At 41.7% G+C, this 23,667-nt stretch overlaps 1 protein-coding gene across 6 annotated transcripts in view; it reads right to left on the reverse strand.

Moving 5' to 3' along the window:
* Sncaip (synuclein alpha interacting protein) overlaps positions 1-23,667 on the reverse strand; it is a 139,277-nt gene that overhangs the window by 35,250 nt on the left and 80,360 nt on the right. For all 6 annotated transcript variants that reach the window (XM_060377271.1, XM_060377275.1, XM_060377274.1 and 3 more), the window contains 3 exons: positions 22,035-22,107; positions 2,995-3,863; positions 1,011-1,190 (listed from right to left, as the gene is read on the reverse strand). In XM_060377271.1, coding sequence (XP_060233254.1) covers positions 1,011-1,190; positions 2,995-3,863; positions 22,035-22,107 — 1,122 coding nt within the window. The remainder of the gene's footprint in view (positions 1-1,010; positions 1,191-2,994; positions 3,864-22,034; positions 22,108-23,667) is intronic.

Genomic DNA, 23,667 nt, shown 5'->3' on the forward strand with positions numbered 1-23,667 from the left:
TTTTAAAAAACTTTATGAACTAGTAAACGCATTAAAGTTTAAAAAACTCAGCTTTCCATATAAGTTATATTGGAGGTAGGATAGAAGCTTATTTTTTGTTAATGTAGTGTGTTCTTTAGTAAATTCACAAGTAGCTTCCTTTAGACAGACCCTCCCCCTATTCAATACCTACGCAATTCCATTTATAAAAACGATGTTTGGCTTTTAGAATATCAAGCTATCATGTAAAGCAGTCTGTTTTTCGAAGTACAAGGTGTATTTTATTTCTCTGAACCTCACTTCTGGCGTCTTAACAAGTATGACTGAATTCTACATTTACCCGCCAAAGATTCTGACAGTCATTTTAGTTTACTAGCTATTCTTCTCGTGTACGATGTACTGTATTTCAGATACTCTCACCAGAGCATTACAAAAGTCCTTGTTTTCTTGTGTCCAGGTTTTAAATCCACTTTGGAATTAATTTGTATATGCTTTGACAGAAAGCATGTTGTGCTATCTCAGAGAGCTAAAGACAAAATCCTCAGTGATGCTGTAAACAGTTTTGATGTTGATGACATTTAAACTCAGATTTGGTGCATTAAAAGCCCACATTATTGAAGCTCCCAAGTGCTAGCCTCCCTTGACAGCAAACCTTGATCTAATTCTCCTTGCTTCTTATTCCCACGTTAGGAAAAACTGACACAGTCTCTGAGAGATCCAGGTGTGGGTAAGAATCCAAATCGCAATCACTATGAATAGCTAAAAAAAATTCTCAGCCCTGCAGGGGTTCATCTTCTCTCTTTGGGCTGATTTGGAGATTTATCCTTACTGGATAAAAGCCAGAATGCCATCAAAATCTCCAAGCGTTAAGTGACCATAATGATAAACACCCTACATATAACACATTCATTTTGCTGTTTAATACACCACTCTCCCCCCGCCTTCCAATAGCTCAGGTCACAAGCAATCTTTCAAAAGAGGAGATCATATCCAAAGGCAAAGCCTGGGACAGCCGAGCCCCAAGTGTTCACCTTGATGGCCAGGCCGGCTGGAGTCAGCTGCTCTGTGTTCCGTTCATTGAGACAGTCTTCGCCCATCAGAGACGTGAGGTGCTGCAGACATTCCGCATGTCCCCTCGACGCAGCCACATGTAGCAGATTGTTTCCGTTCTCATCGTGAATTTTGTCCAGATTGTCTGCAGCTAGGTGTGGCTGGAGAGAGAGGGGGAAAGAGTGGGGAGGGCTTCAGTCAGAACAATATACTATGGAGGGTCTCCTCTGGGCACAGACATGAAGGAACAGTTCCTGGGGGCTCTGGTGGTCTTGCAACGGCCTAGTTAGTCGGAGTCCTTTGCTACTTATCTTGCTCACAATAGGCTTTAGAACAATGATTCTCAACCTGTGGGTCATGTCCCCTCTGGCAGACCGCTATCTCCAAAAATATTTACATTATGATTCATAGAAGTAGCTATAAAGTAGCAACAAAAGTAAATTTATGGTTGGAGCTCACCACCACATGAGGAACTGTATTAAAGGAACTGTATTAGGAAGGCTGAGAACCACTGCTTTAAAATATACATTCTCAAGGGACAGATGGTTGTGTGAGAGAGGGTTACAGAGGCACGACCAAAGAGCTGAGAAGGTTTCTAGTTATTGTTTTTTTAGGTACCTGAGGTGAAATTGATGGTCAGCAACTGATCCTCTGTCTTTGCCACCACCCTGCTAAGTCCCCAAGGGATGGGGCGATGCCTTATTGACTGTTACAGATTTTCTGGATGAATGAAGTACTTGTTTTGAGTGTCTGATGTGCCAGGCTGGCTCCTTCTACATGGGTCTAATGGCTATGGTTCCTAGAGTGTTCACCAGTTACCTCTAGACACACCGGTGAGTCCTGGGGGAACTGGGGTATCTGCAGCAACTTGGTCCTTTGGCTTTTTTATTTTTCCTGTCTCTAGTTCAGTCTTCTAAGTATGAAACATTTCATAGAATATTTTGGGTAAACTGAGTGGTGTTGGCATTTGGGACTTCTAAATATACAGGACAAAGGAAATGAACCACAAAGAATCAGAGGAAACACCAGAGAAAATGGAAAAGGTATTTTCAAGAGAAAAAAAGTTACAGCTTTAATTGGTAAAATCATTCAGACATGTTGTCCTGTTTTCCATAGCAGGCCAAGCACATTATAGTTTATCCGTGCACGCTTAGCATTATGGGGAATTGCAATGCCGTGGTGCAATGATTTTTTCTGAATGAGACTTTAATTATCAGAGTAGTATGAGCCCAGCCTCACTACTATTTGATCAGTGCCTGGAAGCTAGAAAGGAACAGTGCAACAGATGGGACGCTATTTCAGCCGAGCTTTCTCAATAGACGCTTCTGAGGCTGAGTTACTCTGTCTGGAGTCTTTGGAGACAATTCTTCATGTTCCCTAGACATGCAGCGCTGGAACCAAGCAACTCGCCCACCCCCCGCCCCGCATGGGTCAGAGAACAATCAACCTCCAGGGGAAGCTGTATCTGCAAATGCTTTCCAAGCTCCTGGTCCAACTCTCCTGAATAATGATCAGGGTGAGACAGAGAAGTCTCTGTTCACAGGCCTGGCAGGTCTGCCGTCAGCTAAAACCTGACGTCCTCAGAGAAACAGAGGGAGACCTGGGAATCATTTGAGAAGCAACGCGGGTAAAAAACAGGCATTACGACTCAACTGGAAAACAGTGCTGGGCCCTTTGTTTTGTCTTCCTTTTAGATTAAGCATCTTAACACTCTTCTGCAGATACTTGTGTCCCCTGTACTAACCTCCTGATCTTTAATGCTTTGTTTTTACATCTCTCAACTAAAGCAACAGGTAAAGATTTAGCAAGAAACAAAATGAAGGGGCCAAATAGGAACAAGAACGCACTCTAGGAAGTTCTCAGTGAACTAATAAAAAGAACTTTACAAAAACGTGCAAAACAAGCCCTTCATCCTGTAGATTGGATGGAGTCTGTAGATTGGACAGACAAACGGACAATACTCACCAAGAGCGATATCTGTCCTTCTTTCACAATGTTCAGTATGCTTCTTACTTTCTTCAGATACTCGGTCTTTTCTTCTGTGCCGTGGGCATTGGTCCAGTTCATGCCGTTCACCTGCTCCTCTGGTTTGGCTCCGGCTGCTGAGGGCTGCAGGTGGAAGGCCCTGAGCTTGCAGTCTGGCCCCGTCTTCTCAATTTTCCTACTATGGGGATCACTAAAAACCTTGTTTAAGAAGTCTTTACTGTGGTTTTCTGATTCATATGTAGGTCCACATTTACCCAGGGCAGGTGAGTTCTCCGACTCTTCTGTAGAGAGCTTGTGCTGGTCCCGGAGGACAGTAGATGCTTTCCTTAAGTGAGGGCTTTTCACGGGAGAAAGAACACAAAATGGAGTCATGTTGGCTGTGGAGTTCTCAGTGCTTCCAACAGGGCAGGTTTTGGCAGAAAGGCCATTGATGGTTGTGCATAAGCCCAAAATCCTTTTTTCTGAAGTCACCTTGGTGAGGGGGGGCAGCTGTTGGCTAGATTTAATATAAGGCACGTCCAGAATCTCATCCATATCGAGGTCATAATGCTCCAGTTCACCCAGTTCTTGGCGAGCCTCTGAGCCCTTACCTGGCAACCCCCCGACTCCATCTTCTGGGCCAAGCTCCTCAGGCTGGGGGCCCTGGTCAGACTCCCCCCCTTTCTGGTATTCCACTGTATTGCTCTTTTGGTCGTCATTTTCATTGTTCTCCAGAGTCTCTGGCTGATGTTTCAGTGGAGAAACACGCTTCACTGGGCGGAACTTACTGTATACATCAGCGATTCCAGTGGGCTTTTGTGGGTTTGTAATGAGAGTTGAGACACCACAATTCCAGCTAGAGCTAGAAACTGTTTAAAAAAAATATAACACAGGATACTGTTAAATTGGAATTGGAACACAGTTTGTCCACATAGGTAGACATGACCCACTGAGGTCATGCTCACAGCGGGCCCCTATGTAAGGAGATAATCACAAGAGGACATACAACCATAAAGCTAAAGCTTCACGCTTACCACTGCAAGGCAGAGAATGATAGGGAAGTTATGACAAATTGACTCAAAATTAATTAAAGTATCAATGGTGATAAAAACAGAAAATATAAAGAAATAAACTTTGACAGAAATGTTGTTACTGGGCATCTCTAGAGCTGTTTACGAAAGAAGGAAGGAAGGAAGGAAGGAAAGAAAGAAAGAAAGAAAGAAAGAAAGAAAGAAAGAAAGAAAGAAAAAAAGAAAGAAAGAAAAAGAAAGAAAGAAGAAAGAAAAGAAAGCAAAACAAAACAGGAATGGGCTTCTAAACTAAGCTAGTGAACACGTGACATGTGTGTGTGTGTATGTGTGTGTGTGTGTGTGTGTATACACACATCCACATGCACAAGCATCTTCTTGCCTGTACACACATCTCTGATGTTTAAAACACCCATGTGAGAAAAAAAAAAAACAACATTGCTTATTTTCTACAGACTCAAATTGTGTCCTCCTACGTACCTGATCGTTTTCTATTAGATGTTAGAGACAGAGAAGAAAAGAATAAAGCGGTCAAGTATTCATCTGTCCAAGGAGACAGGCCATGGCCAGGTCTAACCATCCTGTAATAAGCATCCTAGTCAAGCATCCTGCAGGGCGACCTCATGGCGCTCCCCAGCCACAATGCATTTCCACTGGACAGCAGAACATATTCTTTAGAGTAACACTGCCCTCCCCATTTTGGGAAAGGTAAGAGCAAGATGGAGCAAGGAGAAGTCATAGAGGGCTGATAGGGAAGGCAGACTAGTACTCAAAATTGTTTCTTAGATTTTTCCCATTTCTGTACAGTAAAATAAAGATTGCACGCTGGCCTCCATTCAGCCTTACTCTCTGGTTGAGATGGATAATGAGGTAGCCAGACACATTTGGGGATAAAAGACAAAACCCACAAGCTGCCTGCAAGCACACATCAGCATGAAGCTTCGGTGCTCTTAGCCGCAGCAGGGCTGTGCCCCCTCCAAGACACTCCTCCACTAGAAGGGACCCAGAACCCTTGTGACTACCTTACAGGTTTCTATTCTTCTGCCTTAGTTTCTATCATCCTCCACCAGACAGGTAAGGCTTCCTTCCAAATACTCTCTATTCCCTGAAACTAGTGCAGGCAGGAAGGGCTTAATCCCGGAGTCAGTCTAGCTGCATGTCTGTGCTGTTGGACACAGCCAAAGAATGAGAGAGCCTGAGGCAGCAGGTGCTCTTGTTGTAACTTTTCCAGTAGCCTCTGGCAATGACTGATTCTTACAGAACCTTACCTAAATGGATGCTGCTAGTCATCGTTCCTGCTGGGATGTGTCCTAAAAGCATCCAGAGAAGGTACAGAATAAAGCAAAGAGATGAGCGAGTATGCTGAGCCTGTCTGCCATAAAATCGTGAGTTCTGATCTCCAAAATGGACAACCACTCGGCATGGGGTTCAGAAGGCCTGTACTAAATCGTTCACCCCTGAGGCTTTTCTGGCTCTTGGATTTTAGAACCAGAGAAGAGAACACTAACAGCTATGGGAGGAGGGCTGGTTTCTTTCTCACAAGCAACATATAGCAAGAGATACCCGGAAGGGAAGGAAGGCATCTAGATGTCTGAACCATAGATGGCTGGAGTTCAGAGCCGTACACAAAGCTTGGCCCCCGGGCAGACAATTAACAGATTCAAGAATGTGAACTTGAATCTCACTTTGCACAACTCATTCAGTCTTTTAACATGCATAAAGTGAACCCTTCTGAGGGATTTGCACGGGAGAAATAACTTCTGTTAAAAAAAAAAACCCAAAGGAAAAAGCTAGATTCTTTAATGTCATTTGGGAAGTGCCAATCTGTAAAGGCAAAAGCCAATAATTCCAATCAGTTCCCTGTAAATGTAAAAATTCCCTGTCACTTATATGTTCTTTCCTTTTTAAAAATACAATGCCACGAAAAGTTACAATTTGCCAGAAATTTCTGCCGAGCCATTTTCTCTGCCTTAAGAACACACAGTGCCTGATTCACATAAAGCAATAGGGAAAAATGCATGGAGCCTATAAGATGTAAATAGGAATTTGATTTTACTCACTAACTTTCCCAAAATCTGTAACGATTGTGGGAAAACCTATTCACAGACATTCTGAGACACCTGCTTATTGTTTCGCATGGCATCTGCTGATATTTTATCAATTAATTACCTTGATTTCTTTGGAGCTTCTAAAAACTATGAATCTTTGAATGTCTTAAAAACGTTTAAAGCCCCATGACTTAATGGGTCAATACAACGAGTGTGCTTTACTGATATATTTATGTATTATATAAGGTCACAGGTTCAAAAGGCCACTCTTTTATGTTGGCTTTATTTACATGTGAACTTTTTTTTTTTCCCCAAGTGATACAGGGAAATGGGTACCATATGTTTCCCAGCTGTTTTGTTCTGACAGGAGCCGTTAAGAACACTCTTTGTAAATGAATTCTGCCTGTGTTTCATGAAAATACTTCTTTCCGCAGAAAGGTCTAGAAACTGAAGAAGGAGTGTCAACATTTGGGCATGTTGTCTTTTCCCTCATTTAACCCTTGGCTGTTTTGCAGGCTTGGGGTGAAGTCTGTGCCTGCTAGGCTTGACTGCCAAGAGAAAAACCTGCTTATGAAAAATGAACTGGTGGCTTTCATGAAAATGCTCAAAAATGTTGCTATGTCACATATTTGGATGAGCAGAAATGAAACAAACAAAAGTCAGAAACCCATTTACTTCTCCTAAGCTGGATGAATACATAGCATACAAAAAGGTTATTAATAACAGGCAAGGTTTTCCCCTTTCAAGTCTTTAAGAGCAGCAACAAATTCACTTTATGGTTGTTTTGCTCCAATACCATCATAACATTCTTGTCGTCCATGGAAACACACACTAACAATGGCCACTAGGAAGACTTCCGAGGCTAGATTTATTCTGCAGAAACTGTATACGAATTATTGACACATGAATTTAAATCACTGAAAATTTTTATCTTCGTCTCTACAAGTTCTGTGAGAACAATATCTCTGTTTTTATCTCCCTATCCTTCAAAACTCTCAGCAAATTGCTTACCTAAGTAGGTTCTTAATGATGTTTTGATTTTAAATGTGCTCATTTTTAACATCTTAGGGCAGTAAATATGCCCAATGTGCCTTCAATTTGTCTGTTTGATGGAGTCACAAATTTTCTAAAATCATCAACAGAGAGGTGGATGTTTGCGATGGTGATTTATAGACAAAATAGTCTCCTATAATCTAGCTGGTGTTTGAGATGCTCTGAGCAACAGCAAGAAAATTTCAGTTACCACATAACCATCAAAAGCCAGACATTTCCCCAGCAAGAAATAGTGTGGATCTAGAAATATAAAGGTTCTTTGAGTGGCAGGCAGTACATCCTAACTAGGGCTCTGACTCTCTATACCTCTGTCTGCTTCCCCTCTTTCCTTTCCTCAGTCTCCCCTCACAACCTTCTTGATCCTGGATCGAATAACCACGGGGGCCATTTATATAGTCTTTCAAGTCATTTACTTTCAAGGCATTGTCTATCCCCTCTGTTCCCTTCACCTCTACCCCATATCCCTCAGACACCATCTTGTGGCTTTATCCTAAATCCCTTTTAAATTTGAGCTCTTTTCTGTGCCCTCACTGCATTAACTGGGGTATACTGGAGTCCTTTTCCACAACCACCACACACAGGTTTTTCTCTCTTTCATTGGTCTCTCTAGTTCAGTTAATCCCTCGTTGGGTAAGATTTAATTTGTCACTCACAATTAGCCCCCAAATCTCAGGTGTCCCATGCTTCCTAAAATGATACTCCTCCAGGTATGGGATGTATGTCTGACTACATCAGACATACCCTAGGACCCATGATAAGCACACCTCATTTACAGTGTAAGAGAACTATTCAGTGGTCAGTTCTTCTTCCTCCTTACTCGTGCAAGGCATCTTTGTTTGGTGCCAGACTATATTTTCTCCTCCAAATGTAGAATATCCCTGAATAAACTGACTGCAGGATTCAGGGTCAGCAGCTTTCATAAGCAATGAATTAACAGGAGAGTATTATGTTCATCACACTCCTTTCAGTGATGACCTAGAATTCACTTCAAGAAATATTGGTTTTCTTTCGACAACATGACAGTGTCATTTAAAAACATGCTTAGAGGTAATGTGGCTTAGAAATGTGTTAATAAATAATAGCATATATTATATAAATGTAAAAATGAAAACGACAGAAAGGGATTTGGGGCTATAACCCATGTTGTAAAGTACCACTTAAGTGACAAGATTTGTGTACATGGCTTTCCAGTTCATATCAAAATTCTTCAGGATGGCATGCAATGGTTCTTTTATTCACTTTATGATATACCTTCTTTTCTCAGCATTTGTGATGCCCAAGCCCTTGCCTTTCCCATCTCCTCTACTGCTAAGTCCACTTTTTCTGGATAGAGGCCATCTATCGTGGTTCTTGCCTGTGGGTCTGTTTTGCCATTTCTAAACCCCCCTTGCTTTTGTCTCTGCCTGAGACTCACGCTCGTCATACATCCAGTGTCGCTCCATTGAGCTGCTTCTTCTGACTCTCTCAGAGAACAGCTGCTCGTTGCTTCTCAGTTCCCAGGTAGTACTTGAACACAGCCTCAAGCCTCACCTTGTCCAGAGGGTGCCTCAAGGACACAGGTTCCTCAAGAAGCTTGGAACAAGCTCTTTGTCTAGCAAAGATCCTCATAGACAATGGGGTTCAGTGACCCAATCTTTCCATGAATGAGTGAAGGGAAGAAAGAAAGAATAAACAAGTTTTGTTTTAATGAATTTTTTCTTTGCTAAGCTGAGGTGAGAATTTTACAGATAGTTAAGTTATTGGTGGCTTATGGCTCACACAACCAGAAGGCATACTGCATAGTGAAGGACTTTAATGCATTTTTCTTAAGACTTTTTGCCAGGCAGTGGTGGTGCAAGCCTTTAATTCTAGCACCCAGGAGGCGAAGATCTCTGAGTTTGAGGCTAGCCTGGTCTACAGTCTGAGGTTCAAGAATTCCAGGGTTATACAGAGAAACCCTGTCTTGAAAAAAAAAAGTTCTTTATTTAAATTTTCTCATCTGTAAAATAACAAGGTTAGACAATATCATTGCTAAAATTTGATCCACCCTAAATATCTCTGATGATGTAGATGCCTACAAATAACAGGGTTCTTCATTGTGACTCAGAACGAAACACTATAATTCTTTGGATTCATGTATTTTACCAGATCCTCACAAATTTATAATTATGAGGCTGAGACGAGTGCTGACACGTAATTCTCTGGCTCCTAGGCTTGATAAATTGTTTTCTTTAAGAAGATAATGGACAGTTTACTGTTGCCATGGTAGACCCAACTTTTAAGACTAAACATCAATGTTGGCTCCTAAAATGCCCATTTAATTTACTTCTAAATATGGAAATCTGTGGTCATATCAGAAAATTAGCACGAGACAGTGAGAAGAAAAAGAAAGGATTATGTCAAGTTAAAATAAATTCTGCTTCTCTTTTAAGCAAACTGGTCTAATTAATCCTAATTCTTTAAGTATAAATAACAAACTGCACATCCATGGCAGCCTTAACGTAGGCTGCTTTAGGAACACACCCTAAATATTCTCCAGCATTCAATCTCCTTTATTTTAATATTTTCTTTAAAAAAAAATATAGAGTCTCATGTAGCTCAGGCTGTCCTTGAACTTGTTATGTAGCCAGGGATAGCCTTGTGCTTCTGATCCTCCTGCTTTCATGTCTGGAATGCTGAGATGACAAGTCACCAAAATGTTCAGTTTATGCAATGCTGGGGATCAAACCCAGCATTCGTACATATTTAGACAAGCATGTTTCTAGCTCCGTCCATTTTCTTTTGTTTTCTCCTCAATGGAGCAGGGGGTGGGATTATGAATGGCTGGGATTGTTAGTACTAGAGTCAGGAGTTTCTTTACCATTGGTCAAGTGAAATCTGTAGTGGATCCATGGAATACAAGCACCTCAGGATCTCTAGAAATGACGAGAGGTGGCTTCCATTGCCTCGTGACCATAGGAAGAAGGGTATGAGCCTGAGTCTTAGTGGGAACCACCATCAGGATAATCTTCTGAATTGCCCTATAGATTAGTCTGTAGCCTGATCCAAGGGATGGCTGAGTGAACACTGGCCTCAGAAATTGTATCAGGACACTTTGCTGGAAAGAGTGATGTGTGCAAAAGGAACACATGTTTCTGGAATGTTCTATGGGGTTGCTGGCTCATCTCTTTCACTGATACCACTTATCCTTTACTGAGGGCATCCTGAGGTTGAAGGGGAAGTATGCATGACTTCATTCTTATAAATATCCCACTCATTGATCTATTCACATTAGGCTGTTCACATGCTATGTGGAAAATGTCATCGATTTGAGTCTTAAACCTCCTGTCTTTAAAAGGACACTGATACCAAGCAGCTGTTATTGAACATGTCAGGTTTCTGTTTTATTGCTCCCGGCTCTGCCCATAGCTATGCAGACTTGCTCAGACAACTCAGCAGTCTATCTTTGTCTGTTTTTTTGGTCTGAGAAAACTCTCTCAAGTCCTATAAACCTGGATAGAAGAGACACATCTTTACCAAAGAGGCATATTTTATCATGAAGTCAAACTTAATGTTTGGACAAGTTTAAATCTTTAGGCTTCCAGAGCACGGTTTCCACAGAATGATAATTGGTAGGTCTGAAGAAAACACACGCTTTCACGGTTATTGTGTCATGCGAAAAGTATGCTGGCCTTCATTGTGATATTAGCAAAACCTTTCGGGTAGATTTAGTTTTGTGTTCATTCCAGGCCCATTTACTAAGTTTCTTCTCTCTCTCTCCTCTCTCTTGCACTCTGTGGAATTGTACAGAGACACAGTGAAAGGCCGGGAAAAAGACTCATCTAGCTGCGGCAACTGGAGAAAGACAGGTTGGGAGTAAGCTGAACATGCTTTCTGCGTGTGCTTTGCACACACACACACACACACACTAGCCTCTTTTAACTGAAGGTGGCGATGTTTTACAGGGCTGATGTACTGCCAAGGACAAAGCACGGAGTTACGGCTGCTCCTTAGTGACAGAGAAGTTCAAGAGGCAAGGGCAGACAGAGCAGGCAACTGGGTAAGGTGTGTGTGTGTGTGTGTGTGTGTGTGTGTGTGTGTGTGTGTTATGTATCCTCATTTAGAAATTAGCTATGCCAGTATATACTTCACAAACATTATTACAAGTGAAAGGAGATGAAAATATTTTTTCTGGGTTCTGCAAAATGGTATCTTCATTGGGATTTTTCTCTGCTTTTAACGTTTTCAAACTGCCAATACATCCATGTCAGACTTTCTATATTTTTGAACACAGGTGAGTGTATGATTTCATCAGAGATTTTTCATAACAGGTCTCGAAGATGGATTGGCAACTCTTACACATTCTCACATTAAAAGAAATGAGAACTCAGGGAATTTTAAGTATTATGTGGAAAACAGTATAGCATTCTGATTTCTCAATCAGGAAGAAGGTTGCCTGACTCTAACTTTCCATAGCATCAGAGGACCATTCCATCAAAACTAAAATTACTCCCTAAGCAGACAAATCACCATCTCTATATTTGGGTTACATGTAGGTAATAGAATCCCATCAACCAGTGGTAAAGCCTGGTTGGAACCATTCCCTTTAACTAAAATCCAAAAATGAGCTCTTCCTAAATTTGAGCAGCCCTCTAGTATCAAACTACAGTTTGGAAACAGAGGGCAACATTTTTTAATAATAACACTACTAAAAGACACCTGAGCAGATTTTCTCTACCTTGTCCATCGCTGGGAGTGTTAAACATCAATTTAGAGTTATCTTATCAATGAGAATCTGTTGATCCAGCCGCCAACTCATTCCTGGGTAAAGCTGTGGATCTCCTTTGAATATGATCAAGAGATACAGGAACGTGACAAAGGATGTTCAGGCGTATGAAGGTAGTTGGTGACAGGCAGAGTGCTCGGGTGTTCTTTTTACCAAACCCATTTATTGCGTAAGCGTTTTTCTAAATGTCTTTTCTGTACAGAATTCTCCCTGCAGGGGAGAATGAAATAGATACAGCCTTCTCTAGACAATAATGCAAGAACACAGAAGAATAATAACACAAAAGGCAAAGTGCCTTTTTATGAAAGTAACCTGGGGCAAGAGGGCCCAGAACAGCTGAGAAATCCCATCTAAGAGGTAATACTTAAATCCAAGGCAGAGAAGAGCCATATATATAAGAATGGGGAATGTGATGATCTAGGTAGAAGATAGCACATTTGCAAAAACCTGAAGCAGCTGAGAATCTGGCAGATTCTGCATCTCTCATTGCTAAACCAGAAAGAGCCATGGAGACAAAGAAAGCCATTTGGGGTCAATACACTGGCCCCTTTCATAAGGGCACTAATCCCATTCATGAGGGCTCCACCATCATGACCTAGTGGGCTCCCCGAGATTCCACCTATATGTAATATCATCTTGGGGATTTCCAATATGCAAATTTTAAAGGAGCACACATATTCATTCTAACTCACAGGCGTGTCCAATCTTTTGACATATGTGAACCATCTGCTTTTTTAAAAGTCACACCACCCCCCTCATAACATCTTACGTCAGTTTATCATTTTGTGTTGATCTGCAGTTGTAGCTATCACCTACTGTATGCAGTTGGACACTCCTGGGAGCAGAAAGACATTTTTTGAGCATAGGGGACCCAGGACTTACTGATGGAATGAAGGGGGGAATACAGGAGAAAGAAAATTCTATCTTTATCAACACAGTGATTTGTCTGGTAAGCCAAGGATCATTTCATATAGCGCGTACCTAGAGGTATGTGTATGTGTATGTGATTCTGTGAGATATCTAATGTAGACACCGAGTGAGTTCTTGAATAGGAAGCTGGAGATTAAGAGTAGCAGGTAGAGGGAAATCATGTGAGGGAAAGGAGAGATGGAGGAATGGAAAGGAGAGAGGATGGTCCTAGCAAATATTTAGTCACACTTGACTGTTGGCTGTCAAGTAAAGAAAGAAGTTGTAAAAGAGAATAAGGCACTGCCAGCGTGTTAGGAAGGAAAGCAGGAGAGAGATAGCAGTGGACATTTAGCTCAGATACTTCCATGAGGCTAAGAGAGATGAGATTATCAAAATGTCAATGGATTTTATGATACAGAAGCGGTAACGTTCTCTAATGAGGAGGTGAGTCCTACTAGGGATGCTCAGGGCGAACGGAAGCAGAGAACTAGAGATGTGTTTCCTTTTTCCGTAACACTATAAACCAGGTTGATTTCAAGAACTGTTGGGATTGCAGAATGGGTTCAAGGTCAGCTTACACAACTTAGGTAGACTTGCTCACAAAATATAAGGGAGAAGGAGGGCTGCGGATAAAACTCAGCAGTAGAGCAGGTACCTAGCCTATGTAAGGCCCCTGCTTTCAGTCCTCAGTACTGCTCCCGACCATCCCCTCATGCTCACACGCAAAGAGAGGGAGAAGAAAGGAAGGATCCTCAGAGATTTTAAGAGGAGAACACAGTGTAGGGACATAATATGGCTTGTTGGAGAGGTGATGCTGTAACCTAGATCTTCACTGTCTCATCTGCAAGGAAACTTTTGGTTATGAAGCACTTAAGATGTAATTGGTGGCCTTTGTCTAATTGATAATAGTTTTAAGATACTGAGTGAAACATTATAAAATTGACCCATCTGTTTAGTGTTATTTAATTTGTTATATATGTAGCTCACTTTATGTTTCTACTAGATATGTTTCTACTAGGTCTAGGGAGTCAGGTAATGGGGCTTAAGGGGTTCCTTTGGAGGTGAAGGGAGAAAGGAAGGACAACCCTTGTAAAGGAACCTGATACGTTTGAATGGCTTATGTGGCTAGAAAGCCGAACGCTGGAGGAGGGGTGCCAGGAAGCTCACTGGTCCAGTAGCAAATTAGTCCAGGACTCCTGTGGCCACAGAAAAATTTTCCATTGTATAGCTTCGTGACCATCTTTGAAAACCATTACTTGGTTTTTAAGCTGGGAAAGACACGGCAGATAATAAAAGTTTTGATGACACCGCTGTGTGCAATTAAGGACAGCAGGTTGGATTCCAAGTGACTGAGGTCAAAGATTCTTAAATTTGAATGTGTGTAAATAAATAACCTGGGACCAGGTTTGTATATTATAGTCAGAGCTTGGGTCTGGGGTGGGTTTTGAGAGCCTGTCCAGAGTCAACACTGGGTGACGTGGCCAGCACGTGTGTTGGTTCTGTACCACACTGAGACAAGGGGGTTGAGCTTAGCAGATGCCACAGAGGGGTGGCTGTTGACAATGATACCTCTCTTTAGAAGATCCTTCAGCTGTGACATTCTAGAATTCTATTACGTGACTATTTCTTAGCTGACTGTGACTCCCTCTCCCCTTTCCCTCTCACCCAGGGAGGGGAGTCGCAGGGCCTCACATATCCCAAGTTTGCTCGAATCTCCACTTCCCAAGTGCTACCATTACAAGCTGGCACTACCGTGCAGGGCTTTTGTTACTAAGGAAGAGACCCACAACTTCATTCATGCCAAGCCAGCACTCTAACAACCGAGTTATAGTTCCATTCCCACCCCTACACCCTCTCACAGGAGAACCAGAGCAGAGGAGGCATGGAGACCGAGATTGTGAGGGAAAGACAGACAGCACCCAACACTGGACAAAAAGAGTAAAAGAAGTGCAGATATCAGAGATATGCTGAAGCTTTCAAACGACATATCTCCACACACACAGTTTCGCTCTGGCTCGGAAAGGTGTGTCAGGGTTGTGCCTCCTAAGAAGAAAGTCTCTGCAAGGCCACATTCCTTTAAGTGGCTTTCTGCTTGTGCGCAGCTTGTCCTGTCTCTGTACTTCAGTTCCCTTCCTTCCCTGCCTGCCCGATGATTTCATTTGCCCTTCTGCTTTCCCGTCCTTCCTAGATGCTTATTTCCGTGCACTCATTTTCTACCAAGAGCTCTCTCTAATGACCAGTTTGGTGGACAGGAGTTCCTTAGACTCCAATAAAAATAAACCGAGTAATTTGGACTGTGGGGGCTGCTCCACTTTTACAGGAACATTCTGTGGTCCACTCACAAGGTTGGCATGCATTCAAACTCTGTAGCAACAGAAAAGCATCAGGTGAAATTGTCCTCATAATACAACTGCAGGCACAAAAAGGGTCTGGGAAGAGGAGGGACTTGAAAAGCACAGTTGCTTCAGTGACAAGGTTATAGTTTTATTTACATTTCTGTTTTAAAATAACAGATCATATCACCTCTATAATTATACTGTTATTAAAGAAAGATAAAAATAAGTTTTAGATAGTTTTTATAAGAGTCTCACTGTAAAGCATAGGATGACTTTGGACTCATGATGCTCCTACCTTCATCTCCTGAGCCCTGGAGTCATAATCATGCAAGCCTCATATCTGGCTAAAATAATTATTTGAGGCAAAGAACCCTTATCTGCTTACAAAGTTGCACTACTGTTAAATAAGTTGAGATAAAAAAAAACATTTGAAAGTGTTCATATGAAAGTGTTCATTTTTTTTAAATATTTCTTTTTATTTATAAATTATGTGTATGCCTGTGTATCTATGTGGGGAGTACACACATATGTGTGCCGATGCCCACAGAAGCCAGGAGAGGGCATCAAATCTCTTGCAGCTGGAATCACATGCCACTCTGAGCAGCCCAAGGTGGGTGCTGGGCACTGAACTCAGGTCCTTTGTGAGAGGAGTCCTTGTTCTTTGAACTGGGCCAAAACTCCAACTCCCAAAGTTGTCACTGCTTTTGACTGAGAGCTTAGAAAATCCGTTTCCCTGTTCTTTGGAGTCCATTTCATGTTATATCAGTCTGAAGGCTTTTTAAAGTTAAAACTGCCAAGCTTACTTTCACTTTCATGCTTGTAGCATTAAAACCTTAATGTAAATTGAAAACAGGAGGTTTATATATTTAGCAACATTAACTATGTCATAGCAATGTCTACAGGATACATTTGATGCCAATTTATTATTTTAGGTGATGGCTAAAATCCTTGAAAATCTTCAAACACCATGTAAGTGTTTGTTTTCATAGCTTCAGGATTTGTCACAAAATTGCAGAAACAGGGTCTAAAAATATAGCAATTTGCAATGCTTTTAAATATACACAAATGACTTTTCCAAGAAACCCATGTTTTAGAAAGAATGGTTCCTTTAATTCAATGTCATATAGGCAACAATTCATATTCTTTAAATAGATTCTGGAAGCCTTTCAGAATCTATTTTCAGAATTATTAGACATTGATCACTGTTACATAACTGAGTTTTCTAACCTAAGTGTATTTCAGATGCAAAGCTGAATCAGTATTTAGTTGCCTCCCTGCACAAGACAAGTGCACAGTGACATTAACATATACATACTTTGAAAGAATCACAAGACACTTAAAATAGTATGAATCTGAAACAAATGTGTATTTGAATATCTAATTAACTTAAAAAACTACAAGTCAATGAAATTGGATATTTTGTTTGAATACCGTAGGTTGTCGTAATGCATTTCTACCCTTTTTGGAAGACAACACTGCCTTGGAGTCACAGATATCAAGCAGGGAATGCATGCAAACATTTCACAAATGACTTTCCTTATTGGATGTGGACACGTCACTCACAGCTTCCCTTGCTGCTAACCCTTACCCTACACTACTTGATATTCAAGGTTCCTCGAGCTAAATTACCCTCAGCTGACTCAGTTTCCCAGGGGCCCTGGAGACAGGGGAGCTGTCTTCAGAGCCACTTGCTGACTTGAAGATTTGGGGCAAATTATTAATTACAAGTCTCCCTCCTCATCAATAGAATGGACACAATAAAGGTCCTCCCTCAGAATTATTTTGCGGCTAAGAGAAGTGTTTACAGAAGATTTGGTATCATGTCTGGAATGAGGAATCCTTATGGCATAGGTTTGAAGCCCAGTAGCACCCGCATGGCTCTAGCACATGCCCAGGGCAGAATGTGTTCTCCACCTTCCCACTCCTCATAAATTTGTCTCCCTCCTGCCTTTTGCGATTCTCTGAAATTCCTTCACATGTTCACTTTCTTAAAAATCTCCTTTATCACACAAAAAAGGAAGCCTAGTCATTGCGTAGTGCAATTAATGAGTAATCACTTGAAACATTATTTCCGTTAGGAAAAAATAGAGTTCAGTAAGAATCAAGTCCTTTGGCTTTGGGAAGAGCACTCCTGAGGGCGGGGGTGCGTGGAGTCTCAGGAGGTGCTGAGCTGGTAGAAAGGGCTTGAACACAGCCTAGAAGCCTTTGACAACATGGTGGCAGTTGCTACTCTTGCAGTCCACAATGCAAGCAGCCCAGGAGCAGGGATAAAGGGAGGTGAGCCTTGGGCTACTTGTCTACGGAGCGCTTTAAAGGCTATGTCCAGGGCTATCTTTACACCCCTCACCGCAGAACACCCAGAAACCAGGCAGAAAGGACAGACCCTATCTGCAGGATGGAGAGGTATTTGCTAAGTCTCAGACGCTATTTCCTGGCTCTGACAGCCTCAGAGCAGACCATCTATGGAGAGAATTCAGATTTAGCTGAGGGTTCTGCATTTCAAGGGGGGCTGCTGGGAAAGTGTGGTCCTCCTGAGTAGGTCAATACAGGTTGGCCAGGAGGCACTTAGCACTACCTAGGGAAATGGGAACCATGGGTGGCCACACAGCTGCCATTTCCACATATTGAGTGGTTCTCTTGGCCAGAAGCGATGTGTCCCTGCTTCTCTAGGGCTCCACGAAAGGTGCAGGTAAGAATTCAAGGCACATTGAACTAGGCAGAATAACAAATCAATGTCATCAGAATGTGCACTGCCTTACTGAAATGGTCATCAATAGGCTGGCTGACTCTGTGGTTGGAACAACAACAACAAAAAATCATCCTCAAAAATTAGCCTTAGACTTAGACTGGGTGGCTTTTTTTTTAACCTTATTCATTTTGTACCTGTAAATAATTAAAGATCTTTTCATTACAAACAAGCCTATATCATACTTGTGGAACTGAAACAATACTCCAACCAGCTTCATCTGCTTTCACAGGGGTTGACATTTTAACCCATTTGTTTCTGTTTTGTTCTTCCCATTTGCCTTTTCCTGGGTGGTTTTAAAAGACTCCAGTCTTCCCAAGAGTTATGGCTCTGCATGCTGTAGCTTTTAAGATACAGGCTGAACATTCCCTGGTCTGGAAATCTAATAACAAGATTGTTCCAAAATCTGAAATGTTTAGGGTGCTCACATGATGTCTGACAAGTTTTAGATTTTAGAGTGTTTTAAGTTTGGGACATCTGGATTAAAGGGTGCACAAACTGTCAACCTTTTTAGACTAGGGTGATGAGCTATCAGCCAGCTGAAAAACAAGAACAAAAACACAGATAAAATACAGAGAGCTCCACACTCTGAGGCATTTCTGGTTCTAGGCAATTTGAATAAGTGATGGTCGCTCTGTGATAAGATATGCTGTGTGCATAGGGACAGGAGCTCCCTAGGGAGTCTGGGAACACCATCTTCCAGCCTTCTCTCCTGCTGTTTCTTAAGTTTGATCACCATTCGGCAGCTACACAAGTTTTCTTTGCTTCATCCTAATTGCTAAGTGTGTTTCTGGATCAAGGAGTGGGCATTGCTCATTCCTTTGTTTTCAGCCATTTTTGCTGGCTTTCACATGTCTGCGTCATTCTCAGATTCTGTCTCAATCATCAGGTTGATGTGATTTAGGATAATCTAGAAACCAATCTCTGGCATGTCTGTGAGGGAGTTTCCATGTTAGGTTAATTGAGGTGGGAATGCGCATCCTCTCTGGGCTCCTAAACATCCCCTTCCCACAAGCCTCACAAGTTGTTCTATCTAAGTGGTAGACCCTTCCTAATACTGTCACCTTTTATGTGGTTCCTTATGTTGGGGTGACCTCCAAATGTAAAGTTATTCATTGCTACTTCATAACTGTAATCTTGCTACTGTTACGAATTATAATATAAATATCTTATATGCAGAGACTTTGATTTTAGATGCCTGTGAAAGGGTGGTTTGACACCCTCACCCTTGGGGTCATGACCCACATGTTGAGAGACTGTCACATGGGCTGGTATTATCTTATTATTATGTCCTTGCCTACTTGGGTGTTTGTGGGTTTCCTGACTGTTACCCCATTCATATGTAAGCTTCCTGAGTACAAGAACTCCTGTCTGGCTTTGTGTTTGCTTGTTTGTTTGCCATATTCTCCACGCTTGGATCAGAGAACACCCAACACACAGTTGTTGACTGAATAAATGCAGGAAGAAATAGGAATATTTGTTGAAGGACTTCTTAACACAGAGACAGATGTGAACGCTTGATGATGTTTCCCAAACAGAAGATGCCTAGCAAATTCAATTAATGTTAAGGGAATTATGGAGTGTGTTTCAAATGACAGAGGATTTGGGAAGACTTTTTCATTGGAACGCCTCATTCCAAAGATGATGTAGACTTTTCTTGGTGGACAAGGTAATTCCTGCTGCTACACTGTTTGAAATGGTAAATATTTGCTAGCATTCACAAAGAAACTTCTTTGTGGTTGACAAAAGAAAGACTGAGTAGAAGGGTTAGTTTCACGTGTGGCCATTGAGAAATGATTGAGACAGTCTCCATTCTTTTACAAATGGAGTCTGAAAACTTCACCATGCTCTGTAAGTCTGCAGATAAGCCTATAGCTATCTGTGCTAAGCCTATCGTTACAGCAATGCTGTGCACCTTCGAACTTGTCCTTGCGATCTTTTTGTTAGGATAATTTTCTTGTCTATTAGACTTTAGATTCCAGGCCTCCCAGTGATCCTTCACATGCACTCACATACACGCATGGATATATATGTATATAGGATTCTATCAATATGTATGAATCTCTTGTTCTTCAGCTTCTTATTAAATCTAATTGTTGTTGATTACTTAGAACACTGGCTGGGCTTTTGCTCCACCTCGAGCAGTCCAGGCTGGACTGTTCTCCATGACAGAGGGAAAGTGCTATAAGTCACAGAGTTGAGAAAATGAAACCAAGCAGACCCAGAATAAAGGATAAAATAACTCGGTAAGACTAGATATTTAATAGAGAAAAGACATTTGCCATTTAGTAGGAAAAAAAAAATGCTGACTTGAAGCATTTTGAAAACTTTAAGGGTACACAGTTTCTTCTTGGTCCAGCTGCCTGAGAGGTAGCACATGTCATGCAAAAGAAGACAGACTCTACAGACTTACTTCCTGGAGCAGGCATTCCAGTTCCTCCACTGAGGCTCATATGTGATTCTGAGCCATGTATTTGGTAGTTCTGTCCCTGGGCTTGCCTGTCTATAGCATAAACTTATAGCATCCTAACACTCAAACACTTACAACACCTAGTACATCAGCAGAACTCAAGTCAGCACCCTTGAAGGGATCACTGTTGCCTCTCTCTCACTCTACACCTCCAATTAAAGAACGAAAGAAAAGCCTTCCATCTGCGAAGTGTCGATGAATGGCAGCATTTGACCGTAAAATTAGCTTGCTGTGGTTGGTAGAAGTTTCTCCTCTGTTTAAAGATGACTGCTTACAGGACTAAGATCATATAGCTGGTACATGGCTAAATTCTAACCCAAACCCAAGTCTTTGAACTCTGAGGCTGGTGTCTTCACTCTTGCATTGTGTAGCTTGTGCCGCTGAGCACAACCACTTTCACACTTTTGGGGGAAAAAATGTTGGTTTAAGGAGATAAATCTTTAAAGGGATTAGAGCCAAAAATTCTCTGTCCAACTCAGCACAGACTTGTGTCTTTTTAAAAATAACATCTTTATGCATTCTTTGAAAAATTTGTATATTTACACAGTGTATTTTGATCACATCCATCCTCCACTAGTTTCCTTCAAACTCCTGCTATACCCTTTACCCCATCTCCTTCTCAACTTTATGTCCTTTCTTTTTCAACAGCTTAGAGCAAAGGAAAACTTTCGTTTGAATTTAAAGCTAGCTTCTACAATGTTTCTGATCCACTTTCATATATTACCAACACACACAGACACACTCACAAACACACATTTTAGTTTTTTCCCGTCTCTTCTATGCAAAATATCAAAGCAAAACAAATAGTCGATCGTAGAAAGTTGGTTTTCCAAGTCCTTTTAGTTAGAAACTCAGAGTTCTAGTAGCTGCCTCGGAAAGATACCTCTATTTATTTTTAAACCTCATATGCATAATTTAAGGATTATCTTAAGTCTTCCTACCAAATGTTTCTCAACCCTGGTGTTACTATTAGGAGAGGTTCAGTTTGGCAAGGTTAATGGTGATGCCTTTGCCTAATTATCTAGACCAAAATAATAAGCAACATTTCATAGTTTAATATCATTCCCATCAATACACTTTTTATTTTCATTTTTGCCTATCACAGAGAGAAGAGCAGAGGAACTTAACTTGATTTACAGGGGGAAAAACCAACCCTAAATGTGCTTTTTTTTCAGTCGGGGGATGGGGCAAGGAGAAAAGGCCAGCCAGCTGGTTTTCATCTATCTGCCATAATTCTCTGTTTAGTTTACACTATTAAACTCCAGCGCCTTGCTTTCATCTTAACTGTTATAGTATGCCTTATTGCAGATTCTAGCATGTCGCATCCTGATAGGGTTTCAGACTTTGGCAAAGCACTGTCCTCATGTTGGTTGTTGCCATATGGGTAGTAAATGAATCCAGCATTTTTTCATTGGCGCCTGCATCATTATGTTGTGCCACCACTGCTTTCTCGGGTTTTCAGTAAATCACTGTGGATACAATGGTTGGGAGAGATCAAGAGGATCTATTTTGATTTGTACACAGCCAGGTCCTAGTTAGGACCTCTTGGTCCTGTAGATGACCTCATGTCTGTTTGTTGAAGGTGGCAGGGAGGTAGTGGAAGCAGAGACACCATAAAGAGAAAAGAGCAGAATGCAAGAGCAACAAAGGCCAGTTCCAGGAACCTCAGCCCTGATGGATGAGGAGGAGTGAGGAGTCTGACCTACCTGATCTGTCTTCATTTTGTGAATCACATCTTCTGCAGAGTGCTGGGATGGTCTTGAGAGACGTGACTGAATACTGAATGGGAAGACAGAGGGAAGAGAGTGTAAAACAGAGATTTAAAATAAAGGTATTCACTCAATTCATCAAGAAAAAAATAAACAGAACACAAAGAGTGAGACTTGAGTACAAGAGATACGTTCAGGAAGTGGACCTCATGCTGATTGGATGGCATCCTAAGCGCAGTAGACACAGGTTAGAAAGAAGCCTGGCAGCTCTTCTTTAACAGACAAAGTAAGTCACATCCAATAGCTATGCTATCTCTCATCATTTCTAACTGAAAGACAGTCAGAATTACTGAGCCTTGACTATTTCCAGAAGATACTGTTTGTTTTCTCAACCCTGCAGGTATGAAAAGCCTGGTCGGGGAGCCTTTGGCTTCCTCCGCTCCCAGGGTAACAGATATGCCTGTGCTGGTGTAGACCACACTACATAAAAACCCACATCTGGGGCTGGAGAGACGGCTCCGTGGTTAAGAGCACTGACTGCTCTTGCGGAGGGGGCTAGCTCAGTCCCCACCACCCCCATGGTGGGCGACAGCCATCTGGAGCTTCAGTTCCAGGGAATCCAGTGCCCTCTTTTGGCCTCTGCAGCGACCAGGCACTCTCACGCAGTGCACATATTCAGACACACAAAATAAAGACATCTTTTTGTTTTGTGTCCCAGCAGCTGCCAAGTGCTGCAGGTTTTACTGTGTCTATAGTCTCGATGGAAAATACTGAGACTACGTCATAAAAAGCAAGAGGAGCAAAGGTCTGTTTGAAAGCTCTTTTCTTCCATAGATAGATTAGTTTGGATGGAAAGACTACACCCTTTAGTCTCTGTCTGAACATCACTTCCAGGGCTGGCTATGGGGGTAACAAATTATGACACAGAATCAGGAGAGCTAAGACAAAAGTAAATCAATAGCTATGATTTATAGGGTCCTTATTCGATACCTATCAATCTGTCTTGAGAAGGGGGCTTTCAAACAAAATAAAGAGAATGATTAGAATAGAATGAAGCCTTTAATCAAAGTTTAGGTCAGAGACTATCTTCAGTCACGGTCACACTTTGATCCATAAAACACAATTTACTCAAAATATTTTGCTCTGCATCTCCAGGAACAACAGATACATATCATGAATTACTTCTCCATTGTGAAATTTGAGGTGACTGAGGGAAAAAATTAATCTAAAAGAAAAATGACCAGTAGAAACCCATTAGAATTATTCTAGCAACACAGGTGAGGACTGTATAATTTTTCAGTGCAAAGGTGCCTTAGTTGGCAGGATGTTGATATATGGACCTCCAGGGCTCCCACAGAATATCCACAAGGCAAGATGGAGGGAGCAGGCGCTTGCCACTCTTGTCAGTATGCCAACTGCTGATCACAGACAAATTAAATTTCCCATATTTCCAAATGAAGAATGAAATCTCAGGAGACTAATTAGAGAAATTACTCTTACCTGTTTGATGCAATAAGCATCCTGTTTATGTTGGCCATTCCTCAGGGACTATAGGTGCTTCAGCAAACATGGTACATGCAGCCGGAGGGAGGGGAGGCCTCTTAACAGGAATTGAACCTCAAGACAGGTT

This window comes from Meriones unguiculatus, chromosome 2 (assembly GCF_030254825.1).
Source record: "Meriones unguiculatus strain TT.TT164.6M chromosome 2, Bangor_MerUng_6.1, whole genome shotgun sequence".
NCBI classification, from domain to species: Eukaryota; Metazoa; Chordata; class Mammalia; order Rodentia; family Muridae; genus Meriones; species Meriones unguiculatus.